General features: G+C 46.6%; 1 protein-coding gene across 5 annotated transcripts; it reads right to left on the reverse strand.

Annotated features, from left to right (window-relative positions):
• Positions 1 to 267: 267 nt before the first annotated feature.
• Positions 268 to 27,620, reverse strand: UBE2V1 (ubiquitin conjugating enzyme E2 V1). 5 transcript variants are annotated; one of them, XM_061127478.1, is made up of 4 exons: positions 27,469 to 27,620; positions 11,183 to 11,313; positions 3,266 to 3,391; positions 268 to 2,031 (listed from the first exon to the last, which is right to left on the reverse strand). In XM_061127478.1, the coding sequence occupies exons 1-4, from the start codon at positions 27,563 to 27,565 to the stop codon at positions 1,885 to 1,887; spliced, it is 501 nt and encodes a 166-aa protein (XP_060983461.1). In that variant the 5' UTR covers positions 27,566 to 27,620; the 3' UTR covers positions 268 to 1,884. The 5 variants fall into 5 exon arrangements, with proteins under 5 accessions (XP_060983461.1, XP_060983460.1, XP_060983462.1 ...); XM_061127477.1 differs by having other exon boundaries at positions 11,165 to 11,313; XM_061127479.1 differs by lacking the exon at positions 27,469 to 27,620 and adding an exon at positions 26,910 to 27,147 and having other exon boundaries at positions 11,165 to 11,313.
• Between the last annotated feature and the right edge of the window lie 210 nt (positions 27,621 to 27,830).

The raw sequence follows: 27,830 nt of genomic DNA on the forward strand, positions 1-27,830 counted from the left end.
CTCGTTCAATAAACTCACACATAATTTCTTTGATTTTGCCTCTTGGCCAATAAAGCTTAAATAGTTGGGAATTCTCTGGCCGTCGAGTGGTTAGGACTCTGCTCTCACTGCTGAGGGCCTGGGTGCAATCGAAGATCTCACGAGCCAAAAGGAAAAAAAAAAGCCTAAATGTTTACTAACTTGGACCCACTGTAGAAAAAGTTCCCCAACCGTTGCTTTTAGAAGTCAAATTGAATACCAAAGATCTAAGACATTAAACTTCTTAAATATTAACGCACACTTCTTTTTATTATATTAAAATCAGGCAATGGTCTGACAATAAAAAGGCTGCTTACGGAATACTGTTATGTTAAACTTTACTTACAGGATGTTAAACCCTTAGAACTAAGGTTTCCCGCAGAAAAAAGATTAATGGAAACATCAATTGCTTTTCAGACTTGATAGTTGCTGCTTCAAAAGGTGGTTTTACACAGACACTAAAAAAAAAAAAAAAAAACCCTTGGAACACAATGAATTGATTTTATTTCGGTATGCATCCACATCTCAGCATTTAGTGGTCCTGAACAGAAAAGTGGAAAAACGCAGCGATTCGCCAGGAATTTCGGGGATCTGCCGTGCACACCGAGTTCTTTCGTAATCCCTGCTGAGGACCGGGAGAAGCAGCAGCACCAAAACCAAAGTATGCACCGAATTCAAGGTTCTTTTTGTTCCAGTTGTCAGCTTCCAAACTAGACCCGAGTGGACTGAAAGGATGACCCAGTGAGAGCCCTGTTTAAAACTTCTTCGATTTTAAAAAGCCAAAGCCTTTACAGGAAAAGAGAACAATTCATTCAGAGGGATCGTGTGTGCGCACAAGTGTCTTCTGTGGCCTTTCTCCAAGTTTAACCACCACGGAGGTCGTGAGCTGGCAGGTCTGAGTAACCCCGGTGACTGTTCTTTTCACCTTATTGAAACCTGAGCTAAAGAAACGCATCAGCTGATGGTGACAACAGAGGGTGGCAAGGCTGAGAACCCAATATTCATTTCCCAGGCTGGTGGAGAGTAAATAAACTGTGGTTCCAAGACTAAATGAGGGGAGGTCAGAGACTTTCCAACCTTACCTGATGGCTTCTGGCCAAAGCAAGGAAGCGTCATGGAAGTGCTGGGTGGCGGTGCAGAAAGGGACTTGAGGAGGAGGAAGGAAAAGGCAGCACCCCTCGATTACGGTGGGGGGAGAAGATACGGAGAAGCCCTGAAGTCCTCACCAAAGGCCGATCTCAGAGGGGAGCAGAGGGCTACAATCTATGCCTCGGCCACGGGCGGCAGTGGAGGGTGGGGGGAGGAGGATTGATGGCTTGGAAGGGGGGCGTCACTTAAGACTCAGAGAGAGAGACCAGGGATGCAGACAGAGCACCCCGCTCACCACCAGTGCCCCCCAGGCTGTGACCTGAAACCTTCACGTCTACTCTAAGAAGCCACCCCTAGCTGGAGGGCTGTTGCAGGGAATGGGAGGGGAGGGGAGGGGGGAGAAGGCAGAGACCCCAGGCCATGGAATCAGCAGCAAGGTGATTGTGTGATGTGTCTTTTCACAGTTGAGTTAGATGTGCCCCACCGGTTAGGATGGGAATCAATTTAAATATAACTTTCTTGATCCCAGAAGTTCAACTATGTGGACAGTGGTTACACTTGACAGGATGATTTGTTATAGCACAACTTATATATTTCAAATGGACAAAAAAATTAGTATCATTTACAGTATCTTAAGATAAACTGCCTTTGAATGGGAGCTTTCTTTCCAGTACTTTGAGGTCTACAAGACGAATCTAGAAAATTTACTACTGTGGAAAATGAAGACTGCTTAAATCGAATGGGGGGCAGGGGAGGGCCTGTGGTTTTTCTTTTTGATTAATTGCTGTAACACTGTCCTTCAGGTGGCTGAGGGAGTTTCATATTTTCTTTAGACATCATTAGGCGCCGAAGCTCTTGCAGGACAACTTTGATGCTATACGAATTCTGCCATTTTGCTAGCACTGATATGGCTCTTGGGTCCACCTACAGAAAGGCAAAGATAAAACAAATTACTGTCAGGCTCTCAAACAAAAGGAAAGCTGTGCGCTGGAGCTAAGCTACAGCAGAAAAGGGAGTAAGAAGCATTTTTCAGGTTGAACATGCTGAGAGACGTGCGGAATGCCCAAAGGGTCCCCCCAGACAGTCTGCTCTTCCCTTTTCGGGTCCCAAACCCTCACGGTCTAGAAGGAGCAGATTACGGATAAGTAAAAGCCGCTTTTACAGACGAGGCACCGACACTTGGTGAGACTCAACTGGGGAACGACGACCTCGCCTGCTCCTGGGCCGGCTGTGGCCGCTGCTCGGGACCTGTCCTCCCCACTCTGCCCCCAGGTGGCGGGCGATGCTCGGGGCAGTAGGGAGAGCAAGGCAACAGCGGCCCGGACCCCAGCTCCACAGACCACGGCCTGCCCGAGCCACGCCCTCTCAAGTCAGCACAGCACCTCCTGGAGAAACGCCCCCAAGTGGGAGCTTCTCTGGGGTTTAGGATTTCAGGTGGGCCTCAGAGGCAACACTGACCACAGCAATAGTCTCAGCTCTTTTCAGCTTCCATTCCAGTCTTCTGAATACCTCAAAACAGAGGGCTTAGGAGCTCCTGTGACGCTAGCACGCAAGCACCCTTTAACACCCGCTGCTCTCCCCTGGCCAAGACGGCAGCCTCAGAGGCTCAAAAGCCTTTGGCAAGCGACGTATGGGGAAGAATTTACCAACTCTGCTTCGCTTTTATAGTATATACTGTTGTGTTGCCATTATTGCCTTCCTATGACAAATGAGACTGGTTTCCATTTAAGGTAGTGAAAAAGGTAGTAAAAATTAGTTAAAAAAGCAAGGCCGTTACAAGGAGAAAGTGGTATATCCCCGTGGCGCACAAATAAGGCCCGTGGAGAGAAGTACGGCTTTGGGGGCGGTCTTTCCCCTCTCTGCCTCAGTTTCCTCACTGCTACCTCTTGGGGGTGTAGTGGGACTGAAGGAGCTCTCGTCTCAAAGTGACCGGCACAGGCTGAGTGATAACAGGCCAGAGCGAACTCTGTACAAGAGGTGCTTGAACGCAGCTGGGGACAGGCCCTCACTCCCAAACGGCACATGCGCGTCCTCGGTACATGTCGTCACCCAGGAATCGGGGAACAGATGGGATCAGGCCCCAGTGCCCCAGACATGCAGGCACAGAGCGGTTTCGGGGAGCCCCGGGGGACAAGGAGGGGCAGCAGAAACAACTTACCACTCCATTAGAACTATTAACTCCATTCATATTAATTTTTGTTACAAATCTTACAAAGGGGGGTGCTTCTGGGTATTTAGGTCCACATTCTATTTTAAGGCTGTATATTCGGTTTTCATAAATTGTCTGGAAAAAAAAAAGAAGGTATAGCCATGTCAGGCAATTACAAAGAATTAAAAACCACACAACTTCTGAAACCCCGTTTATTCCCGATGCAGAGCAGGTGCGTCTACGGCCACCACACAGAGTCCACTTTTTGTTTGCTAAGTTAGTCGTCACCATCTGAATCCCGGCTTTGGGGGAACACAAAGCAGCCAGGAAATCTAAGCTGGTGTCACTGAGGTTGTACGGCAGTATCATCAAGCCCAATCAGATGGCCTTGCTTTTATGTTCACTTGTCTACACTCTGGGAAACGACGTGTAAGAGGCAGCCTTCATTCTGGGATGTCACACCAATGCCTACTCATGCTGGGATCATCAGCCAAGGCACTAAATACCACCACGTACAGAGTGAAGAACAAGCAACTCTAGAGAACTCTGAACTCAAGCACAAGTGGGGGTGGGCAAAAGACAAGGGTCGCCTCCCACACCTCACCACCGGGGCGCGCCCTGGACGGGCCTCAGCCAGGGGCACCGGCCTCCCTCCCTGCTGCCTTTAGGACCACCAGAGATGACCGGCATCGAGGAGGTGGGGGCCACCGAGGACGCCAGACCTGCCCAGGAGAAACGGGCCTTCTCGGAGCGCCAACCGAGCCCCCGCTGAGAAGCCCCGAGTCCCGCCTCAACGCCAGGGAACTGCTCCCTTTTCACTCCCACCCGGTGAGCTGCAGACTGCGCTGCCTTCTCCAGGCGGCTCCTTCCGCCTAGGGCGCTGAGCCCCCACCTCAACCACCTCACAACCTTTGAGACCCAGTTCAAGCATCACGTAAAACAGAAGGCTGGTCACGGTTTTCTTATGTGAAGCTGCGTCATCATCATTTGCGTGCCTTAAGACCACAGCGAAGCGCGGCGGACCCCTTCCGGTCTGCTCCGGGGCCCTCTCGGGCACCGCGCCCCGTGCTCCCCGCCTGCTGCACAAACGGCCCCTGTGTGAACAGTGACATCTAGCGGCCCTTGGGGGGAACACATTAAGAAAGACGATTTAAATGCTTGAAAACTTTACGTCTAAAATAGTGGCCCGTTCCTAGCTTAAAAACTGGAACATATATTTTAAGATTCAGAAGGCAGTCATAATATTCCCATAGAAGATTTTCACATCCACTTAACAGGGACCCCAACCTGTAACAAAATCTCAACTCAGGATTCCCCCCACCCGCCTTTTCCCCTGGTAGGCGGAGGCAGCACCATCCTGCAGTTACAGCAACACTCGCAGCCGGCCGTGACTCCGTTCCCCTCACTCCTTACCCCAAGCCTCAGCAGGGATGCACACCACCCAACCTTCCTCTACCGTCTCACCTCCTCCAGGTCACCCCCAGCCTCTGCCTTCTCTCACGCCCCTACCATCGGCTTCCCAGGCAGCTCTGGAAACTGTGCCTGTGGCTTAACCCCTCCAGTGGCTTCCTGGAGACCCCAGAAAGGCGGGCCCAGTTCCAGGACTGGACCCCGTGCAGCCCTGCCCTCCTCTGCGTTTTCTTCTCCCCCCTCATCCGGCCCCTCCGGCCTCCTCGTCACACTCTTCAGACACGCTGGGTTCTCGCCTTGGGTGCTCATACCAGCTGCTCCTGAGCCCCGCGGCTCAGCCCCCATGCGTGCTCCCAGACCCCTCATCTGAAGACTGACGCCCAGTCACCCGCCAGACACCCCTCCCTAAACTCAGAACAGGGCGGGCAGGGGCCTCAACCGGACTGGTACTCATCTGTTTGTTGAATGAATGAACATTGCAACTTTTCCGTAAACCTGAAAGTATTACACAAAACAATGAATGTTTGCTTACTTATCTATTTATATTGCAATACAGTTGACTGACAGTTCCAGGTATACAACAGTGATTCAATATTTACTCCATTTAAAGTTATTGTAAACTATTGGCTACATCCCCTGGGCTGTACAATATATTCTTGTAGCTTATGTATTTTTATACATGGTAGTGTCTATCTATTAATCCCTATCCCTATCTTTGCCCCTCCTCCCTTCTCTCTCCCTACTGGTAACCACTAGTCTATTCTCTGTATCTATTTATTTCTGTTCTGGTACATTCATTTGTTTATTTTTTAGATTCCACATAAAAGTGGTTAACATACAGTATATGCCTTTCTCTAACTTATTTCACTAAGCATAATCCCCCTCCAGGTCCATCCACATAGTTTGAAATGGCAAAACTTCATTCCTTTCAAAGTGTTTTTAAGACATGTGAGATATGAGAAAATGAAAAAGATACTGGCTGCAAAAATATGCAAAGCACAAAATCTAAATTAGCATACATAAAGAAGATGACATTAGGTGAGCGAGTCAACCACTACTCCGTTCAAATCCTATAGTTACATAAAAGGTGCGTTCAGTGTACAGGGTGGGCATGCGCTGTCAGAATAAAGGCTGAGGCCTCTAAGAGGGGAGACGGGGTACAGCCTGAGAGGCTCTCCGTGACGGAGGCCAGGCACAGGCAGTGATGTACAGGAGGAGGTGTGGGAGGAGACACAGCAAACTACTGGTCACAGTCAATCTGGGGATGAAGGTGCGGATTTGAAAATTAGGGAAAAGCTGGGGAAAAAAGACACCACACTAGGTATTTTAACGAAGAATTTAATGTAGGAAATCGGTTAAACAGGTATCACCGGACTGAAAAAAGTTTTAAAAGAGGAACCTGAACAAACACAGAGGTAAGGACTGCAGGGAGAAGATACTACCTTTGTGTTAGTTTAGGCTTATTGCCTTTGTTCCCCTTGAAGGCTGGGGGACAAAAGAAGAAAGCTGTAGTTGATCAGATCTAGAGGCTCGGAGGAAGAAGGTTCCAGAGTTGAACCCAGGTCTCTGAGGAGGAGCTGCTGTGAGGCTGCTGCTGGGGGTGCCCCCAAAAGCTGGAAGCCAGGACCCACTGCAGATGCCAGGATGAAGGGCAATCACCAGAGTGGCGCAGACAGAACAGAGGCAAACAGGAAGGAACAGGAAGGAACTTTCTCTCTGCCTTTCAGGCTCTCTCTCCTCTGTGTCCTCCCCTGGAGCCTAACAGGAAGCCAGCTGACAGAGGAAACATGTAGTTCACAGATGCCAGCGCCAGGGTCCAGAGCAGAGCAGGAAAGGTGGGCTTGGAGCTCACTACCCAGCACCTGCGCAGGCCACTCCGGACCGGGACAAAACAGTCTTCCTCTGCACAAAAACTCCGTTCCCATCAGTCAGGGTATCTAGGTGAGCCATAGAGCCTCTGATGGCAGTATTCATTTCTTGAATTCAATCACAGTACCACCTGAATATTTTACAGCTGAAGACCTAAGTTGCTGAGTTGACCGCACAATTGCAATAAAAAATAAAAAGGCGAAAGGAGGCCCTTCCCTTCTGCTTTCTGTTCCCATCAGGGTCACTCTGGCCTGAGGCCCCCATCCTGGCAGCGAGGGCTGTCTCTGGGCTAACCCCTGGCCGCTCCAGGCTCCTCCACCCAGCTCTGTGGGCCCCACAGGGACCAACAGCAGAGGGTGCCTGTCCTCCAACTGATCAGTTTCAGTGGTCCTAGCCTCCCCTGACCCAGCCTTCCAGACCCAGGCCGTGGTTATTCTTTAGTGTTATCTGTGTTCTCTTAGCAGGCTTTTTTTCAGCCCAACACCTATTTGATTAACTTCCAGTATTAAATTATCTCTGTTGAAATATTGAGTATGGTTTCTCTTTTCCTGACTGATACAAAGAATTAAATGGTACAAAGTGAACTGCTTAATCTGAATTGTTTGAAAAACTATGAGAATATATTCACATATCAGACATATAATCGAAAGCTTTTAAAAAGGAGACAGGTCAATATATACTGATATGGAAAGATGTCTACCATTTGTTTAGATTAAAAAAAAAAAGCTGCAGAACATTAAGCATAGCAAGGCCTCATTTTTATTAAAATGGTTATGTATTTATGTTTGTGTACCCACAGTAAATGCCAGCAGAAACACACCACACACCATGTGATCAGCTTTTATTCCGTGGAGAGTATAATGAAACGGGGAATGGATCACTGCCCTTTTACCTCACACACTCCTGTAATTCTGCTTGTTCCTAAGTGTGCACAGAATACTTTTAGATAAGTATGTGCACGAACACACCCCTAGGCTCTAGCCCACCCATAAAAACACCATCATGGAGCACTCCAGAGGTGTCACAGTGCTGCCCAGCCAGGGCGACCCCCGGCCCTGTGCCCCTCCCGAACTGGTGGGAGCCAAGCGGCACCTGGAGACATTTATGACTGTCACAACCCCAGGGATGCTGCTCAGCACCCTCTAATGACAGGGCATCTCCAAAACTAAGAACGACCCAGCCCAATATGTCAACAGTGCCGAGGCTGAGAAACTCTGCTCTATTCCCTGGCTACCATTATCACCCCACGGTCAGAGTAGAAATCTGCTATGTGTAATCCTGTCGACAGACACGTTTGCCGAATTTTGCAAGGGGCACTTGGACAGGAAGCTTTGCTTTTAGGTTTGGAAGACTTGCTTTACAAAAAGAAAAAATATACATACATATCTATTTTCAAATAGCTAACACACTTATATGATTAAAGCACACTCAAAAAGTACAAAAAGGTATTAAGAAAAAGTCTCCCTTCCCCTCTGGCCCTAGCGAGTGATTCCTTTTGAAGAACGCAACCACCAACATCAGCTTCTATGTTTTCCAAAGTATTCTCAGCACACAGAAGCACAAGTGGATCCACCTCTTCCTCCTCCCTCACCCAGCCTGACCCCAAGTGACAGCATGTTCTGTACACTGCTCTGTACCTTTTCTCCACTTAAGCATCATGGAGATCACTCTGTTTCAGCACACATGAATCTGTCTCATTCCTCTGAAAAGCGAAACAGTACATACTATGGTCTACTGAAAGACACTGAGGTGGCTTCCAATGTTTTGCTAGTACTGAAAATGATGCATGAGATAATTTTGTACATATAGGATTTGGGGCAATACACTCAAGAAAAGAGTAAATTCCTAGCAGAACTGCTGGATCATTTGGTACATGCTTTTTAAACACTGGTGGAGGATTTTGTTGAGTAACACAACGACAACAATATAACAGGGAGAGGAGCTCCTCTGTTCTGTTCAGATGCTGTAATAACGAGGCTGACACTGCACTTGCACAGTATATGCCTTGGGACGTTAACCACAAAACAGACAGGTCACAGGAAGCACCTAGAAGCAGGTAGTTCCTTTTATGTCTTTGCTTTTAACCTTAGGGAACCAGGGCAACAGAAACTGCAAGAGTAGAAAGACACAATAATAAGAATTGGTGAAGATGGAAAGAAACGGACACCCTCATGCACGGCTGGCAGGAATGTAAAATGGTGCAGCTACTTTGGAAAACAGTTTGGCAGTTGCTTAAAATGCTAAACAAAGTTATCGTATGATCTAACAATTCCACTCCTATGTATGTACTTAAGTGAAAACATCTGTCCCCATCAAAGCCTATACACAAATATTCACAGCAGTAATAGGCAAAAAGTGAAAAAAATCCAAATGTCCATCAATTAATGGATAAACAAAACATGGTATATCCATTAAAAAAGAATATTATTCAGCCATAAAAAGGAAAGTACTGCTAAGTGCTGTAACGTGGGTGAACCTTGGAAACATCATGGTGAGTAAAAGCCAGTCAAAAAAGGCCACATATTGATTCCAACTACATGAAATGTCAGAATTGGCAAACTCACAGAGACAGAAAGTCAGTGATTGTCAAGGGTGAGGAATGCGAGGGTGGAGGGCAGAATGGGAGTGCCTGCCGATGGGCATGGAGTTTCTCTCCTGGGTAATGCACATGCCCTCAAGTTAATGATAGTTGCACAATGCTGAATATGATTAAAAAACCCCACTGAACTGAACACTTTAAAGGTATATTCTATGGTAAGTGAATTCTCCAGTTGTGAATTATGTCTCAATTAAAAAAAAAAAAGATGTAAAGGATACATGGGAAGTACCTTGCATACTGTAGCTACTCACTAACAGCTTCCTTTGGAAAGAGGTCAACTGAAATTCAGGGTAATCTAAAGTGTTTTAGATGGCATAGGATACTTTTAACAGAACTGAGTGTTCATTTTATTTGTTCATGTGTTTGTGTAAGTATGTAACCCAGTGGTACCAGAGTGTATTCACTCAACACACTCAATCGTGGTATAATTTAGTGTATTCACTGTTGTACACTGGTTCATCCTTACTACGTTAAAGTCTGAAACTCGGTCTGTTGATTAACAAATCTGTTGAACAACTGCCTCATGCTGAGTCATCTCTAGGTGTTCTGGAGAGTAAAGAGGAGGGAAGAATAGTTTTCATCTTCAAAAGACCTACACCATTCTTAGGAAAAGAAGAAATGCAGTGAAGGAAACCATCACTGTACAAAGGGCTTTCAGAGACAGCAAGAAAGGATCTGTGTGAAGACAAAGCCTTCTGCATCGGTTTCCCCTAGCACTTATGAGACTCAGAAAATCCTGATTTCCATAGATTAAAACAAAAAAAAAAATCAAGAAATGAGTAAAAACAGATTGCACATTTTTTAACCACCCCCACCCCCAGCAAACAAAACTACAGCGTCACAAAAATGACTCAGAAAAGTAAATGGCAAAGCCAGTCATTCACCCTGAGCATCCATGATAATCTACGATGAATAACAGATTGTCCTAACACTGAGCGAGCCCCACACTCTTCCTTTCTCAGCCAGGGCCACATCTCACGTGTCTTTCTACCTCCCGGAACTAGTGCAGAGCCTTGCACGAGATGAACAGAATGCCTGACTATCCTCAAGCACAAGCAGACACAAGAAAGGGCCTGCTATGCTTAAAATCTCCCACAGCTCGTCTGAAACGAGTGTCACATTACTGGAATCTATCTCTTCACTTCCACATCAAATTATTACTTAACACTAGATGATTCTATAATGGGAGCAGCTGAAAACTCAAAATATAAATAGGAAGGAGACAATATAGGCTAGTAGTTAGGAATACAGGCTCTGGAATGAGACCTGGTTTGGGAATTATCAGCTACGTGACTTTGTGCAGACTTCTCCAAGTTGGCTCCTTCTGTAAAATGGAATGCAAGTACACAACGAGAGCATCATAACAATGGGCTCCTGTGAGAATGAAATGGTGTTTCTGGGGAGTTGACTACATGCCATAAAAAAAGGTTAGCTGGCATTACGAAGACTGGGAACTCTTGCTAATTACACAGCTTAAGAGAGGTCACATTCCTCGTCCCCATTGTCTCTGTCTTCTTTGCAAATGTCTCTGGGCTCAACAGTGCCTGGAACAGACCAGAGCAGACCACGCAGGCAATGACCCTTTGCTGAGTGGTCCAACGAATCAGGATACAGATACATGACAGGACTGGGAAACAATAAATAAAAACCACAACCCAGAAGGCTTTCCAAAGTTCATTTAGACCCTGTCTTCAGGAATGTTGGCTGCATCTGGAGCCTTGTTATTTGATAAGCCCAAGAGTTTGTTCTAAACTACATCTAAAGGTATAATTACCTCACTCAAACCTCACTGTCTACATTGTCATGTAAATTCACACTATGAGTCGGAACAGGTTTTTGCTTACCATTTAGAGGGATTAAACAGCATCAGAGGAGGTTCAAATATATAAACTGAAACTGGTCAAAAAAAATAGCCACATTTCAGAAAATAAACCATTGGTGAGCTTTTCCCGTGATAAGGCTAATGGTTTTTAAAAGGAGGCGCAGTGAATGTAAGACATTGACATTTATAGCCGCAGCTCGACGCTTACTCTTGGAGGCCCAATTACCATCCCTGTCCATCTGGTAAGTGTCATGTCTTCGTCATCTTCTAGACCCCAGCTAACTGTGCCATCTCCTACTCCTTTCTGGCCTTCTTCGAGTTCTTCCAACAGTCGGAAATTGCGAGGGACTTTTACTCCTAAAATAAATGGAAAGAGATTCAAGATACTAGCAACTCCAGGGGAACTTGTAAGCCTAGAGCTAGTCACTTATTATCACTACCTGACAATACAGATGCTTACATGCAAAAAACTGCTGTAAGTTGTCGCGTCTCAAGCTTGCTGCTTACGAAGCTATCTGTATCGACGAGCACAACCAGAAGGAAGGGGTTCGTTACCGCTGAAGTGACGACTAAACCAGGGCTAGGTGACGGAACCAAGTACCCCGCCCCCATCCCTGGAGCTCTGGCAAACTTCACAAAGGCTTTACAAGTCAAAATGTTAATTTGGGCCCATGAGTTTGAAATGAAAACCATAAATAAAGTGTTAATAAACGTGCCTTGGAAGAACAAAGGCTATTTCTTTATTTTATTCTTGCTCTACATCTCTGAGTGTAAGGGTGTGCTCCTTTGCTGGAATGACTCTTAAAACTACCTCAGAAGGAACGGCTGCCCTACTTGGAGCACGTAACAACAGTGTCCCCGTCATCAACTCAAGAGTCAAGTGGAGGCAGCACGGATGAAAATTTTCAAATATTTAAGTCATATTTCTCTCTTGTGAAAAAGCTAAAGGAGGGTAGCCGGCTCTCTGCTTCACCTGTTTCTAAAATCCCCCAGGCTCAGGGGAGCAGGCACAGACCCCTCTCACAGGTTTATACCACCACACCCGAGCTCAGGCTGAGGCTGGCACCGCTTCTGGCTGTCTTCCAGAACAGAGTCTGGGTCTGGGGGCCAGACGGGAATGCTGCTCTCCCAACCAGTCCTGCTTACCTGTCCCCCACCTCCCCTGGCACTCAGACTATTTCCTCTGGAAAAACTCGGGATCCAGGCAAGTTACCAGCTTTCTTTACTGAGCCCCCAAGGCCAGACTCTCAGAGCCAAGCAGCGCTTCACGGATGATTGTGAAGAAAGACCCACTTGGAGGGACTCAAAGCTGTGGGAGGAGTTTCCAGTATATTTTAGTATTTTCCAAAGTGCAGAACACGTTACTATTAATTCAACTGGAATAAATATCCGAGGACATCAGATACTTCCCCAGGCACCGGGAAATAAGCTGTGAACAACACAAAAATGCCTGCCCTCATGGAGCTTACACTCTAGAAGGAAATACATGCAAATTATTAGTATGACAGATGCTGGTGTTCTGGAGCAGAGAGCACTGAGGAGGGAAGTTACAAGTTTAAACAGGGAGCACGATTCACTGGTAGCTGAAGGAGAGTCTTCCAGGCAGGGGCAGAGGTCCTGAAGCACAGCCTTGCCCAGAGAGTGTCAAAGAACAGCAAAGGTGCCAACTTAGCGAAAACCAAGTCAGTGAGATGGAGCATTAGTAGGAAATCAGGGGTTCCAACCGTCAAAAAAAACCCTGGAGCTGTGAACAGAGGAATGACAGGATCCGACTCGCTTTTAACAGGATCCCTCTGGCTGCTGTATGAAGAACACAGTGAAGGGAGCTAGGGCAGAAACAGGAGGCTACGGCAGTAATTCCAGCAGAAGATCGCAGGTGATAGAAGTGAAGGTGGTGAGAAGTTCTGACATTTCAGAGGTTTGAGTGGTGAGATGTGTTGTCAGGCTGCCTACGAAGTGTGACAGAAAGCAGAGTCTATGGCCCCCAAGCTTTTTGAAGATGGTACGTGAGTGAATACTTCACTCTACAGTCATGTATTTATTTTTGAGAATAACATATTTAGGGCAAGTAATATGATACTAATTTTCCATTTATGACAATGATAAAATTTTCCTTTTAAAATAAATATAAGCAAAAGAGTCAGCTGACTGAAGATAAATATTAAACAGCACAGATGGTACTTGAAACTTAACAGAAAAATCCTGAAAGCATTCCTGAATGGCCCATTTGGAAAACACTAGCATTTTTCACCCACAGACTAGCCAATTGGATTATTTAGCTACACTGAATAATTAAGTCTCCTCCAGCAAACACAAAACTGAAGGATGTTTTCGATATTATAAGCAAAAAGCCAGACAGTACAATGCCTTTTGTTTAGAAAGAGTTAAATTGTTAACAATCCTAACTAATTTGGCTCGGGGAGAAAAATCACTGTGCATTACCACCGTTATCACTACTGGTTAATTTATAACCTAATAAAAATGAATATCCCAACAGCACGGAGTTGTACTGATAGGAAGACTGATAAATATCTGAGGTACCTGTTCACAGATGGGGTGATGGGCTGAATTGTGTCCCCTCAAATTCATACACTGAAGCCCTAACTCCTGGCATCTCAGAATGTGCCTGTATTTGTAAACAGCCAAGAAGGTGATTAAGCTAAAATGAGGCCACGAGGGTGGGCCCTAGTCCAATCTGCCTGGTGTCCTTATTGGAAGAGGAAACTCAGGTGCACACGGAAACAACAGGTATGACACTTGTATGGAGCAAAAGCCACACGAGAACGCAGTGAGAAAGCAACCACCTGCAAGTCCAAGAATCCAACCCGCTGATACTTTGATCTTGGACTTCCAGCCTCCAGAATTCTGAATTTCCATTATTTTAGCAACCCAGCCTGTGGTACTCTGTTCTGGCAGCCCTAACAAACTAATACAGATGTTAAGTAACATCTTAAGAAATTTGGAAACGACAGAGACTAAGATGGTGACAGTGATTATCTCTGGGTGCAAGAATTATGGGTGACTCCAACCCCCTTTCTATATTTTATGATTAAAAACAAAACAAAACCACGATTGTGGTATTTGATCAAGAAAACACTTAGGAACCATGTCAACCAAAGCGCACTTGCTCTCTGCTTTGCCCGGAGCGCCACCCCCAGGTAAGTCGCGTTGGTCACGCTCCCTCACCACCTCCAGGCCTTCAGTTACTTGGCACCTGACTGAAGTAAGGACTGAGGATTTCCTGAGAGGGGGAATCTCACTTAATGGTATTCCCTAAGAGACTAACTCTCTAAGTGGTCTGTGTTTTTTAGTGTTACCAAAACTTGTTCAAGTCAAATGATCAACAGCCAAGTCCAGTAGCTCCCATGGCTAAGCCCTTCATCACTGAATGAAGTTATACATGTGACCTCTATTTCAACTTACTCTCTTTGGCAAGGTAAAAAATAGGCATTTTTTTTTTTTTTTTTGGGGGGGGGGGGGTGCTGCGCCAGTTTGCAGGACCTTAGAGATTGAACCCAAGGAAGGTCCCAGAAAGCACTAAGTCTTAACCACTGGAGCGCGAGGAATTCCAAAAAATTGTGCTATTTTTTTGGTGTTAGATCTTTAAAGTCAGGTTAGATTAATTATTTCAGGTGTAACTGTTCCTCTTGTAAACTTCAGCAAAGAATATCCTTATGGCTGGAAATGTTCCCTCTTCATCTAACAACCAGGTTTAAGTAGGAAATCCTTTTTGTAAAAAATTTTTTTGGCTACACCACTCGGCATGTGGGATCCTAGTTCCCAACCAGGGACTGAACCTGAGCCCCCTGCGGTGGAGCACAGTTTGAACTGCTGGACTGCCAGGGAGGTCCCCCTGATTAGGAAATCTTCATCCAAATGTCACAAGCTCGTTGCTATTAGTTTCAAAGCAGGTAGTGAATTCAAGTTATATCTTTCTGATGCTTCATTGTTTTCACTGGTGAAATAGGGAAAAATATTATATTAGTAAAGAATCTTGTACTTCCAACAAGTATTTCCACTGGATTAGACATTCAATTACTTAAAAGCGTGCAAAGCCCACATACACAACTGAACAACAAAAAATGAGGCAGTTAAATTTATTTTAGGTTAGTATGTGGAACAGTAAGTGAGCACCACTGAGGACAGAGTCAGCTTTTGTTACTTCCACACTGACATTATAGGATGATTCAGTTTGAGTCAATTATGAAACATGCATTAAAACAGCTTAATAAATGACAAACTTTGGATTGGTCAGTACCTACTAGGCAGTCTAGAAATAGTCCAAGCAGGAGCTGGAATATACATATAAATATCAGAATAACTGTAAATATACTGATTAATTACAGTAACCATTTATTCTATCTAAATAGCAGTTCTCAGCTTTTTTGGTCTCAAGACCCTTTTATACTCTTAAAAATTACTGAAGATTTCAAAGAGCCTTTGTTTATGTGGGTTATAGCTATTGTTATTTATCAAATTAGAAAATTAAAACTGAGAAATTGTAAAAATATTTAACTCACTTAATAACTAACCACAACAAACTACTATGTGTTAAGATAAATAACAGACAACTATATTTTCCAAAGAGCAAAAATAAATTGGTTAGAAGAGTGGTATGGCTTTGCAAATTTCTTTAAAATGTCTCGCTCAAAACAACAGGAAGTGTTAAGAACTGACGTGAACTGGAGAATACATGTCCTGTCTAGAGTCACTTCTTTGCTCTAGCCATGTCTGTGGTTCAGATTCTGCTTAGGGGCCACCATTCTGCAACATCTGAGGTCACCTAATTGTTCTCAAAAACCCCTTTGAGCCTTAACACCCGAGGTTTAGCTCAGAGGACGTTTTAAGCCCTCTAAGGGTGAGAGGGAGTAAAGGCTGACAAAGGCTGTGATCCGGCACTGGGCAGTTATGCGCTCAGTTAACCTTTATTCGGCGAAATCTTGAAGAATTTAAGTCCACAAAGTGGACAGCTTTTCAAGAGGGCTGTTACCTTTTACTTAATTTTCCCTAAGCCATACATTTATTTTCACTCAAAAACTGACTAAAAGCCTGGCGAAGAACAGCCAGCAGAAATCAGGAACTGAAAAAACATACAAAGTATGCAGTGATTCATTAGCTTTTTCTGAAATTTAAAGAGAAGTGGCTGATGAGTACCTGGTTAGCTGACATACTGAACTCTTATAAGGCAGGAGGAGAAGGGGATGACAGAGGATGAGATGGTTGGATGGCATCATTGACTCAATGGACATGAGTCTGAGTAAACTCTGGGAGTTGGTGATGGACAGGGAGGCCTGACGTGCTGCAGTCCATGGGGTCACAAAGAGTCAGACGCGACTGAGTGGCTGAACTGAACTGATCCAGTAAAGAACTATCTAGGGTTCCATGTTTCACGTGTCTAAAGTGAAAGTGAAAGTGAAGTTGCTCGGTCGTGTCTGACTCTTTGCGACCTCATGGACTGTAGCCCACCAGGCTCCTCCTTCCATGGGATTCTCCAGCAAGAATACTGGAGTGGGTTGCCATTTCCTTCTCCAGGGGATCTTCCCGACCCAGGGATCGAACCTGGGTCTCCCGCACTGCAGGCAGACACTTTAACCTCTGAGCCACCAGGGTCTAAAACTGTGTCTACACGTGTCTAAAACTGAGCTCATTCCATGTTCACAAGCAAAATCCACACATTTTAGGACTGCAATTTTGAAAGTTGGCTAGGCTTTTTAACTGTTTCTTAACATCTCCCTACCCATAAACTTGTCAGTAATATATATATATACACACACACACTTTTCAGTACAATAATTACCAAACACTCATCTCACACTATGCTAGACCTTACAAAGGCTATGAAAGAGATAAAAAACAGGAGCCTCCCAATCAGAGTATACAGTCTCACTATGGAAACAAGATACACACACATGAAGTCCAATAAAACAAAACTATTAAAACATACAAGAGAAATATAGTCATAAGACAATGTTTTTTTAACCTTTGAGAGGGTCACAGACCCCTTGGAATATGATGAAACCTAAAGAGGTGGGGCTGTGTTTCTAAGAGGGACTGGACTTTATCCTGAAGGTAATTAGTGGGGAGCTGCAAAAGGCTCTGAGCAGGGCAAGAGATAAGGCAAATCTCCCAGGTAATGTTCAGGATGTGCTGAAGGATTAGAGGCCAGGTGAAGGATGTGTTACTCTGAACATCCAGGATACAAAGGCAGAAGCATCTGCTTGGAGCAAATACTGTGACAACAGAACAGATTATCAAACAACTTATAAGCTGAGGTAGGTGGGATGTTAAGAGATTTAAGGTAGCACATATTAATTTCCATGACTGTGGTGGTGGTTCTCATTTTTATAACGAGATATTAAAACAATTGGCCTTTACATGGTAGGCTTTAGATGAATATTTGTTGAAAAAAAAGAAATTGAGTAAAGAATAAAAAGGTATGCACAACCCATTTTATAAAAGATAAACAAAAAGTCAACCCCTGCTTCCCTGTATGTCTCCCCGACCCAGGGATCGAACCCTGTCTCCTGCGTCTCCTGCACTGCACTGAAGGCGGTTCTTTTCCTCTGAGCCACTGGGGAAGCCTCTTATATGTGTATACTCACATGAATTATCTTTAGATGCCATGGAAAGTGAAAAAAAGGAAAGCATTAGTCAGACTCTGCGAACCCATGGACTGCAGCCTGCCAAGCTCCTCTGTCCATGGAATTCTCCAGGCAAGAATACTGGAGTGGGTTGCCACTTCCTACTCCAGGGGATCTTCCCGACTCAGGGATCAAACCTGAGTCTCCCGCAATGCGGGCAGATTCTTTACCATCTGAGCCATCAGGGAAGCCATGAAAGTAGAATCACAAATGTAAGGATATCTGGTTGACCACTCTATTTTGGAAAAGCCTGGTCAGAGTAATGGCAAAGTTACCTCCCACAAGCAAGAATCAGAACATAACTTTAGAGAAAATTCTACAATCTCTCAGCAGAGGATTAAGAGCACAGACCTAGGCTCAAGTCCACACTCCGCCACTTTCTAGCAATCTAGCTGAGGGACTGTGCAAGTTACCTTGACCCTCAGCACAACAGGAGTTCCGATACTCCTTGCTTCTACAGGAGGTGAGGAAGAATCAATGAGCTAAAACCTATAAAGCACTAGGTGTTATGCCGGGCACAGAGACTGAATCACCTCCATCGGCACACCATCACAGTATAAAAAACCCTCACTTGACCCCAGACCCCCTTCTACCTCCTAGCTCATTTCTTCGCTTGTTTTTAGCAAAAAAACCTCAAGAGGGCTGTCCTGACTCCTTGTCTGGAATTTTTCACCCGACCTGCACCTACTCCCCTCAAGCTTCTCTAGCGAGTCACTCACCCAAGCTGCTCCGAGGGGCACCCCTAGCCAAGCCCTGTGACCGACGCTCAGTCCGCACCTCCCGTCCCCGGAGCGCGGCTGGTCCTGCGCCTCCTCCCTGAGCCTCGGGCTCTCTCCGCAACCTCACGCTAAGGGGCCTCATCGCCGTGACCTCCTGCCACTGGCTGCCGGGACTCCGTGCACAGCTCACCGACCGCTGTTTTTCTGTCTCCTTGACTCCCCAAGGGATCTTACCCAGGCCAAGGACGCTAATAAGTCTCCAATTTATATTTCTAATTAACTGCCTAACAGACGCCTAACAGGCCTCTCCAAGTTAATTCCAAACAAAACTCCCTGCACTCCTCAAAAACAAAACTACCCACCCTCGATCCCAGTGTGTGGTAGAGGTTTCCCAGACTAGAAACCTCGGAGTTACAGTAAGAAATCTTTCCCTTACACCCCATATTTAACCCGTTTCCAAATATATCTCCAATACGACCATCTTCACCACGTGGACCACAACCACTGTAGCCCACAGCGCCCCAGCTTCCTGACCGGTTTCCTCATCTCCCTGGTTTCTGTCTGCAGGCTATTCTCCACAGTGAGCCTTTTAAAGGTAAGTTAGCTGCCATGGCTCCCCTCTCACCGCCCTCCACCGGCTGCCCTTCCAACTAGCCTCAAACCCCCGAGTTCACCCCCAGTGCCCTGCCGACCTCCCCAACATCACTTCCTGCCTCCCTTCCCTTGCTCCTCACCCTCCTCCAGCCGTGACAGCCTCCCTGAGCTTTCTGACGCTGCTTTTGCACTTCATGCTCGCTCACCCCAGAATTCTCTGTCCCAGAGCTGGGCATGGTGGGGGACTCCCTTCATCTAAAGTCTAACTTCCCATTCCCTTATCATGCTTTATTTTTCTTCACAGCATCATTACCACTCGACATTTTCAATGTACAGTATTCATTTCCACTTCATTAGTTGTTTATTGTCTGTCTCTCCCATTTGAACATAAATTCCGAGAGAAAAACTTCTGTTTTGTTCCCTACTGAATTTCCAATACGTCAGAGTGCTCTGCCAAAGCATGTACTCAAATGCCTGCTGAATGAATGAATGGGTGGCTGGGTGTTAGTTACGGATGTTGTCTGAGAATGAATAATGCTCAGTGTCAAAAAATTCTAACTCTGGTTTATTTCTGGAAGCATGGCAGGGAAATATTCACAGCACTATTAAAAGAGAGTCTAATATTATAAAGATTATCCAAGGGACTAGTATGGATTTTAAATCACCCAGGAAAGTTGTATGTCACATTTGAACGTGACGATATGAAGAAGAAACACCTGTCTTCAACGAGGAGCCTCTTAGAGCCTCTCACCCCCCACCCCATGGTCCTTCACACAGTGACTGTGCTGTACCTTTTCTTTCTCTTTAAATTTCATTTCTTTTTTATTGTCTGACTCACTCTCGCAGCTTCTCAAGTTAAGAGTTGTGACTCATTCAACTCCACCTCCCCAGTATGTGGTATGCTCCGTGGCATGTAATGGTACTCAATTGATGCTTCCTGACTGAAGAAAAGGCAGTGCCTCTTCCTTTTCTACTATAACCTCTAATATGGTCTACTGTGGCCAAAGTACTGGATATTGATACTATATAACTGAGATACCAAAGGTTCTTTATTTTGAGGTCATTAAAATTTGATAAGTAGTTTTATTTTTTAATGAAGTGTGATCAAGACTTTTAGAGAACCTTTTTTTTTAAACAGGGAAACCTGTTTCTCTCCCCGGACCACACAAATCAAGGATACTTTATTACAAATTGAACTTTGCTTCATTAAATGTATATGAAAGCATGTTACTGCTATTTCAAACCATTTAGAAACTGCTTACAAAGTTAATACACCAATATTTTCTACAAAGCAAGAGCATTTAGCTCTGAACAGCCTGACCACACCCTTCTTCCAGAACCTCAGTGGCTACTCCAGGGATAAAAATCCAAATACTTGTCAGAGATCCTACAGACCTTGTGAGTCTATCAGTCACTTCATCCCATCCCAACGGGAAAGAAGCAGCTCAAAATCATGATATGTTACTTTAAACAAAAGACTTCAGTGAATATGTTAAAAATTAAATCCTATATGTAAAAAACCAGAAGTATTAACAGGTTAGAAAAACTCAATAACACTGTAACATATTTTCTTCCTCTGGCACTTACTCCAGTGAATTAACCTAAATTTTAAGATTCTTAAAATTTCTAAAATTTCCTAAAATTTCACCTAAAAGGCAGCTGAAGAAACAGCTTCAAGAGACAATACCTTTACAAGAGTATGTAAAAATGGACTCTTGTTAATCTTAATAAACTCTAACTATTCAAAGGTTAACTATGAAAATGTTAAGATAACTTTATCAAGGTGCTAAAATAACACAGCAATCCAAGATTTATAAAAAGAAAACATTTGTTACTGTTACTTCAGAATTCTTCTTTCCAGAAGGATTTTTCCTGGATCTGTGTCAGTATTAAAAGTCAGCCAGTTATTCTCTTGGCTAAATATAAACTGAAAAGTCAGCAGCTGCAGGATATCACAAAGAAAAGATGACAACCAGGTTAAAAAAGCATGAATATTTGATAGGGTTTTACACCATGTCCTAGTAAAACATTTAATGCAGTAATGTGAATCATAGCAACATATTAAAATATTTGTGGTACAAAAAGAATTTTGAAGCCCTTTAGAACGTCTTTTTGGGAAAATCACTGCCACACAGTGGCAGGCACCTCAGCAGGTCAACCTGGAAAACCCTGGCCTGGTTTGGGTCTGGATTTAAAATTGCAGCGCCTCCCAGGTCTCTCTGGGAAGAAAGCTACTAGCTGAAACTGACTTGGTTGCCCATTCAGGGAAGACGGTGAACTGAGCTAGGCATTTGGTGATGCTACCATCTGGGAAAATAAGGATGCCTGGAAGGTGAAGCACCTGGATTAAACGTTCCTGACGTAAAGTGAGGGGGCAGGTAACTTTCATTTCTGAACAACCGGCAAGTGAAGTCTGGGTGTCTACTTGGGGCCTGTCCAGAGGAGGATATTTCTTCTCTCCTTCTCTACAGCAACGATTCTCGAAGTATGGTCCCCAGACCCGCAGCCTTCACGTCACCTGCGAACCCACTAGAAGTGTGAATTCTCAGGCCAGACACCAGAACACTACCCTACAGCACAGAATCATCGAACTGAAAACTGAGGGTAGAGCCCAGCAACCTAACAAGCCCTGCAGGTGATTCTAACGTGTTCCAGTTTGAGAATCACTCATCTAGGGGAAGAAACATCCCCCCTTCTATCATCCTTTAGAGTCCAGACGATGTGACAACAAACAGCTGGTGACAAGATGCAAGACCCCATGTTTCTCTGCTGTGAGGGTGATGGAGGCCAAAGACCGTATTTTCTCTGAAACGGGTGGAGACAAAGAATCAGGTGTGGTAAGTGTCTCAGGACGTTAGGGAAGGAGAGGACAGAGTTAATGCTATCCTAAAGTCCCTCTCTGCAAGTACCAACTAATCAGGGCAAGAGCTCTCCTTTTTGAAAGGTTGAACAGGCATTTTCGCTTCTGTCCTTTCAGATTAGTTCACTGTGACACTTTGTGTCTGTTGAGCACCTACTATTTGCCAGGGACCATACGAGTGCTAGGGACACAGCAAAGAGCAAGGCAGAATCCTGTCCTTCTGGAAAGGCCCAGGAAATATGCTTAGAAAAAACACTCCCAAACAAACAAAAACACCCTGAGAAACCTTCAGACAAGGTTAAGCACTTCAGAAGAGAACAGAACAGAGCTGTGATGAATGAGAAGACTAGGCCGAAAAGGGTGGGAAGGACGGCCTTTCTGGAGAGCTGAGACCTGCAGGGGGAGAAGCAGGCAGTCACGTGCAGGCCAAGCTTCCCAAAGTGGAAGGGCAGGAGCAGAGGGGCCGTATCACGCGAGGTCACGGCAGGCAAGGCCACGACCATGGCGGGCCTTGAGGGCCATGGAAGAGAGATGGATTTTTTTCTAAGCGCAGCACGAAGGGCTTTCTGCTGGGAGTGGCAGGTTCTGTTTTCTTGTCTGTGAGAAGTCATTCTACTTCCTCTATAGAGTATGGACTGGAAAAAGGCATGACTGCAAGCAGGAGGCCTTTGCTGTCTTCTGGGCGACAGAAAGGTGGTTCTGGTAGGAACCACTGTCTCGGTGGCAATAATGCTGAGACAGAGGAGGAGGATTTGGCATCTATTCCTGGGTTACACCTATGGATTTGCACAGAGTGAACGTGACAATGAAGAACGAACCCTACTCGGTGTTATTATTATCCACCCATGAAGGAACTAATCCGCCAAGGCAGGAATGTCAACAGACCTGCCAACGGCTGAAGGAACTTGAGATGCTCAGCCGGAGGACAGGCAGCGGGGGCTGGAAAAACGCTACTGCGGCCAAGGGCATACGCCTGGAGCAGAGCTGGCACAGTTCTGTACCCTGGTGCCCAAGTCACTGGCTCTGGGCTTCAGGCAAGTCATTTCTTCACTCTGGGCCTCAGCTTCCTCACCTTCACAATAGATGCCTGCTTCAAAGGCTTACTGTCAGAAACAAGATGATGTATTTAATATAGTGTCTAGCACATAGCTAGCCCTAGAAATGCCATTTAAAAAGGAGTTTGAAGGCCTGCATGTAACTGAAGACAAGGACTGACAGACTATGTACATGACATCACGGGGCCTGAAACCGGTTCCACGAGGGTGAGTTATTGAGTGTAAAGTACAAGCAAGAGCAAGCAGTGGCCTTCACTCTCATCAGACAGCACACAACCCAGAATGGGATAAGAAGTGGTCAGGGATGCTAGGAAGAGCTCCTGCTACAGGCGGCACTAACTTCTTCTTAAAGCCCATTCTCACCAAGAGTAAACACGCCAAGACCAAGGAAGCGCTCACGGGCAAACCCACGCCTTTCCATCTCCTTCCAAAGGTGCTGGAGTAAGTTGGGAAAGGAGCCGGAGTCAAAACCCCTGGCTCTAACCCTGAGGGTCACCACGCCTCGGCCAGCCACCAGCTCCCTCGGGAATACCATGGGGCCACCACCTCCCCTGGAGAGCGTACCGACCGGGCTGTGGAGAGCTGAATGAGATGATGTAACAGGTAAGTCAAAGTAGAGGAAACCCCTAAACTATTATACGCAATGCAAAAGTAATAGTGTTAACATCTCTCCGTCACCCAATGTGCTGCTCTGTACTTCCCTGGGGACTTTCAGAATTAGAGACTTGAGGAAGGGGGAGAGAAAGAGAATACAGTGGGGGGAAGAGGGTGGTTTTAAAGCTCCTGTGAAGGGGAAAACCATGGCCATCACACCCTGGCGATCCCTAAGAGGAACCATAGGTTGTTCTGGCCCAACATAGCGTTTCCTTCCATCACTGGGGCAGACTGGTATTTCTTCAACTGAGCACCATATGACGTTCTCTTGAAAGCAGAGCCCCTGTCGTACAAAAGGCACTTACCTACAACCGGCACAAGAAGACGCTCACCCAGTGAGATACACGGGAAGGAGACCAACTAAGAGACCACAGGTTCTCATCTGCCAGCTCCAGCTTTCTGGGGAACACTCTTGAACGGAAAGGAAGACTGTAACCTCCACCGCCCATGTGGTGACATTTTCCTAAGAGGGCTGTGTGTATGAGGCCTCTCCAACACATGTGGATTTAAAATGTAATGGGTTTACTCTTCTAGCACTACATTTTTGGTTAACTGTCAGGGTAGCCTGTGGGATGCTGGGTCAGAGGAAAGACCTGGCTGCCAAGGCCTTGCAATCTTGGTCAAGGCAGGAGGAAGTAACCTGTTATAACACGAGCATCCTGACGATTCTGGTGGGTTTTTCACAGTTCCACCCTCTAAGATCTATGCAGAAATCACACACTGCAGAAGCAAAAGAGGTAGAAAGGTGTTGTCAACAAGTGTTGAAAGCAGTGACCACAAAAAACTAAGTTCAGCCCTTACAGGAACTCAAAGGCTTCACAGCTGTTTTCTGGGACCCAGGGACACAGATTAATCAAGAAGTTGTTCTAAGCCTCCTAAGGAAGGCCTCAGGGCCCCTGACCACGCCTGAAAGACTTCTCAGGGTTAGAAAGCAGAGGGGCCTGTACACTTATTTTAGTTTAACCCAGCGATCTGCCCCAGGTCATAGCAATATCTTTCTGCTTCCCACTTTAGCACTCCACACTCCTCTTACTGCCTGGGAGTAGAGGTCAGATCTTGTCATTCTTCTCTTTTTAAGACCCTCATTCATTCATTCACCAAATATTTCCTGAATGCCTACTTCAGACCAGGTGCTTGTTCAACAGCTTCCTTTCACAATGAATACAATCCAAAGCCATCTCTCTCTAATCCATCTTTTTAACAAGCCTCCCTTGCACACTGAGGTCTTTGGTTCTTTCATCCTGCCAAGTGGGTTCTTGCCACAAGGCCTTTCCACTCCCTGTCCCCCAGCCCCGGCCTGTGATATACACCGCCGCCTCCTTCCATCATCTGCTTCAGTTCAAATGGCCACTCTTGGAGAATCCTTCCCTGACCACCTCTCTGGACAGCACCACATTACACAATTTCCTTCACAGCGTTTACTGCTATCTGAAATCTTAATTATGTATTCCTTCAATGGGCTTCTCCTTGACTAGAATAGAAGCTCTTCGAGGACAGGGTCTATGCCCACCCTGTTCACTCTCCATAATGGGCATATCAAATTCTTAACACACAGAGAAAGGAGTTCTGGGGAGTCCAGTTCCAGGGCATCTCAAAACCTGCTCCCTGTTACCTAAACCATGCCCAGTGCTCTTGTATGCCACTAGACAGCAGCTGACGATGTTTTATCTGATGACCGCAGCTTTTATGAAGCACTCTTCAACTGGCAGGAACTCAAGAAGTTAGAATTAAGTAGCTGTTAAACTGGATTATAGATTGCCAATCTCCAGTCACTGCCAAGGAGCTGAGTGGCAAGACCGTTGCAACAATGGCGGCTACGGGCACAGCTGTATGAACTGTCAACTCCCCAGTTCACAGCCACCCAGCCAGGCTGTTACTCCGCCGAGAGGAGCCTCACGGCAGTCTGGTCTGACTCAGCCCCTCTCTTCTGAGAAAGTCTGTGGCAGTCTCTTGGTAAATGAATTGACTCAGCACTGTTCCAATTGAACCCAAATCCAGGAAAGGGAGGTGTGGTTTCCTCTGTCCTTCAGGAAGACCCCACGGCTTTCAGTGTAAAAGACAGCTTGTGGTAGGTGACTTTGGTCAGACCCCGACTTCCAACTCCTTCCATGCCCACTTTAACAATCAGACAAAGACGGCCCCTTGGGATACTAGAGGCGTAACATCCGGGGCGGACAGACTCCCTTACCCCGCTCGCTTCAGGTCACCAACCTCTCCTAACAGTGCTCTGAGGCCTCACACAGCTGGAGGATTTCAGTACCCAGACGGTGGTCCTGTCCGTTTCCTCCATCAGAGGCCGCCCATGCTCACCTCATTTGGGAGGACTTCTTTGGTCAATTTCACTGCCAGACAACTCAGGGGACACCCTGCTCACCAAAAGGGAGACACTCTGTCACTCCCAAATCCTGCACTTCCAGAATCTGACTCTTGCCTCACTGGCTCCTCTGGGGGACCTTCCCCAAACAATCATCACCCTGTCTCCTCCAGAAGGCTCCACTTGAGTCCATCCCTGATCCCCCCAACTGTGAATGTTCACTCTGAAACAGATTCCTTCAGGACATGATCCTCTGGAGCATCTTAGCGGAGTACAGAGCAGGGAATCCAAAATAAATGCTGCTTCCCTTTACCTACCAGGGTCTGGAAGAACTCCCCCTGGCCCAGAGTGCAGCCCCCTGAATCCCTCTTGCACCTCGACTTTCTTCTCCCTTTCCCATTTAATTTATTCCTCTCCCCATGCCCATCCAGCCACTGGGGAACTTCTGAGCTGAACCCCCATATGTTACCAATACCTGAAAGAGTGGAAAAGAGAGTCTCCATAAGAGACACTCTTAAGGTATGCTTCCCTCACCCAAATAAAAGAGAAGATTCTTCTCTAAGAGGAACATCTCTGAAACCTGATTCCCAGTCTCACTCACTGCATGGGGCTTCCCTCAGTAGACCCTTTCCCTAACAGGCACCTCCAGGGCTCCCAACTCATCTGTTCTTCACCCAGGATAGCAAGCTTCTAGCAACCGCCCTACTCAGAGCTCGCCTCCTAAAACCTAACATCTATCTCCTCAAATAGGGGCCTGGTAATGATCGACTTCACTTTCACTTTTCACTTTCATGCACTGGAGAAGAAAATGGCAACCCACTCCAGTGTCCTTGCCTGGAGAATCCCAGGGACGGGGAAGCCTGGTGGGCTGCCGTCTATGGGGTCGCAGAGAGTCGGACACGACTGAAGCGACTTAGCAGCAATAATGGGGTCATTGCACTTTCAGCTGCTCCAACCAAATCCCTCTGGAATCTGAGAAACCCCTCTCCCCTTCTCACGTATCCTGTGGAGATGCCCCTAATCCCAGCTCCCCCACCGCAAAAGCTGCCATCCCAAGACGCCCCCGTTTTAATCAGCGTAAAAATTTTCTCAGCTAACCCAATCCCCCAAACTTACACGGATCATGCCCTTAACCAACGGGGCATCCTCTCAAGTCACCCCTCAGGATCCCGTTTCCTTCCCTCATTCTTCCTCAGGGGCTTCTCTGAAGTCAGGGCCAAACGGACATCCCAAGGTTCCTCCCCCCGCTCAGACACCCAGCATTCAATAAAAGACTTCCATCTCTTTGGGGGCGCCTCCTCGTCCTCTAGCGGACCCCTCGATCTCGCCTAAGGAGCCGCCGGCCCCGACTCCTCCGGAGCGGCCCTGGGCTCGCCCCTCCCCCGCTCCGGCTCTTCTGCAGCGCCGCGGGGCCGGGCCCTTCCTCTCCGCAGGGCCCTCACGCCGCCCGGGGGAGCCTCTGCCTCACCGCGCCGCCCACAGGCCCCTCAGGCCCCCGCCCGTGCTTCCGGCCACCGCCTGCTCCTCCTCCCCGCTCAGGCCGCCCGCGTCGCTGCCGCGGGGCCCGGCGGACAGCGGCCCTGCAGAGGCCCTGGCCTCGCAGCAGGGGCCTGTGCGGGTCTCCGGTCCCCGGCCCAAGCCCATGCCCCCGGCAGGGCCCGGCGCCCCCGCTCACCCGAGCCCGTGGTGGCTGCCATCTTGCGTCGCTGTCGCTCAAAGGCCGGCCCCTTCTTCACCCCCCACCGGCCCCGGGCTCTTCTGCGCAGGCGCATGCGCAGGCGCGGACGCCTCCCTGACGCTTGCTCCGCCGGCCGCTCGACCCGTTGCCTGGAAGGTTTTTTTTTTTTATCTGCCCTTTTAGAGCGAGGAAACATTTGCGTGCGTGAGGGCCCAGCAACCTTCAAGGCCCTCCAGGCTCTGGTGCGAGGCAGGTATTGAGGTGCTTGGTGAGAAGGGCCAAGGTAATCAGACTTGGAAGGGTGTGACTAAAAGATAAAAGAGCGCCTATTGTCATAATCTATAATACAATGTAATCTG

This window comes from Dama dama, chromosome 23, assembly GCF_033118175.1.
Source record: "Dama dama isolate Ldn47 chromosome 23, ASM3311817v1, whole genome shotgun sequence".
In the NCBI taxonomy this organism is placed as follows: Eukaryota; Metazoa; Chordata; class Mammalia; order Artiodactyla; family Cervidae; genus Dama; species Dama dama.

Excerpts from the sequence above, each read along its gene's own strand:
- UBE2V1 (XM_061127477.1), bottom strand. The coding sequence starts at position 27,565 with ATGCGCCTGCGCAGAAGAGCCCGGGGCCGGTGGGGGGTGAAGAAGGGG. Across the intron at positions 11,314-27,468 it reads GGCAGCCACCACGGGCTCGG|GAGTAAAAGTCCCTCGCAAT; the intron begins GTGAGCGGGGGC and ends CATTTATTTTAG. Across the intron at positions 2,032-3,265 it reads TTAATAGTTCTAATGGAGTG|GTGGACCCAAGAGCCATATC; the intron begins GTAAGTTGTTTC and ends GCCTTTCTGTAG.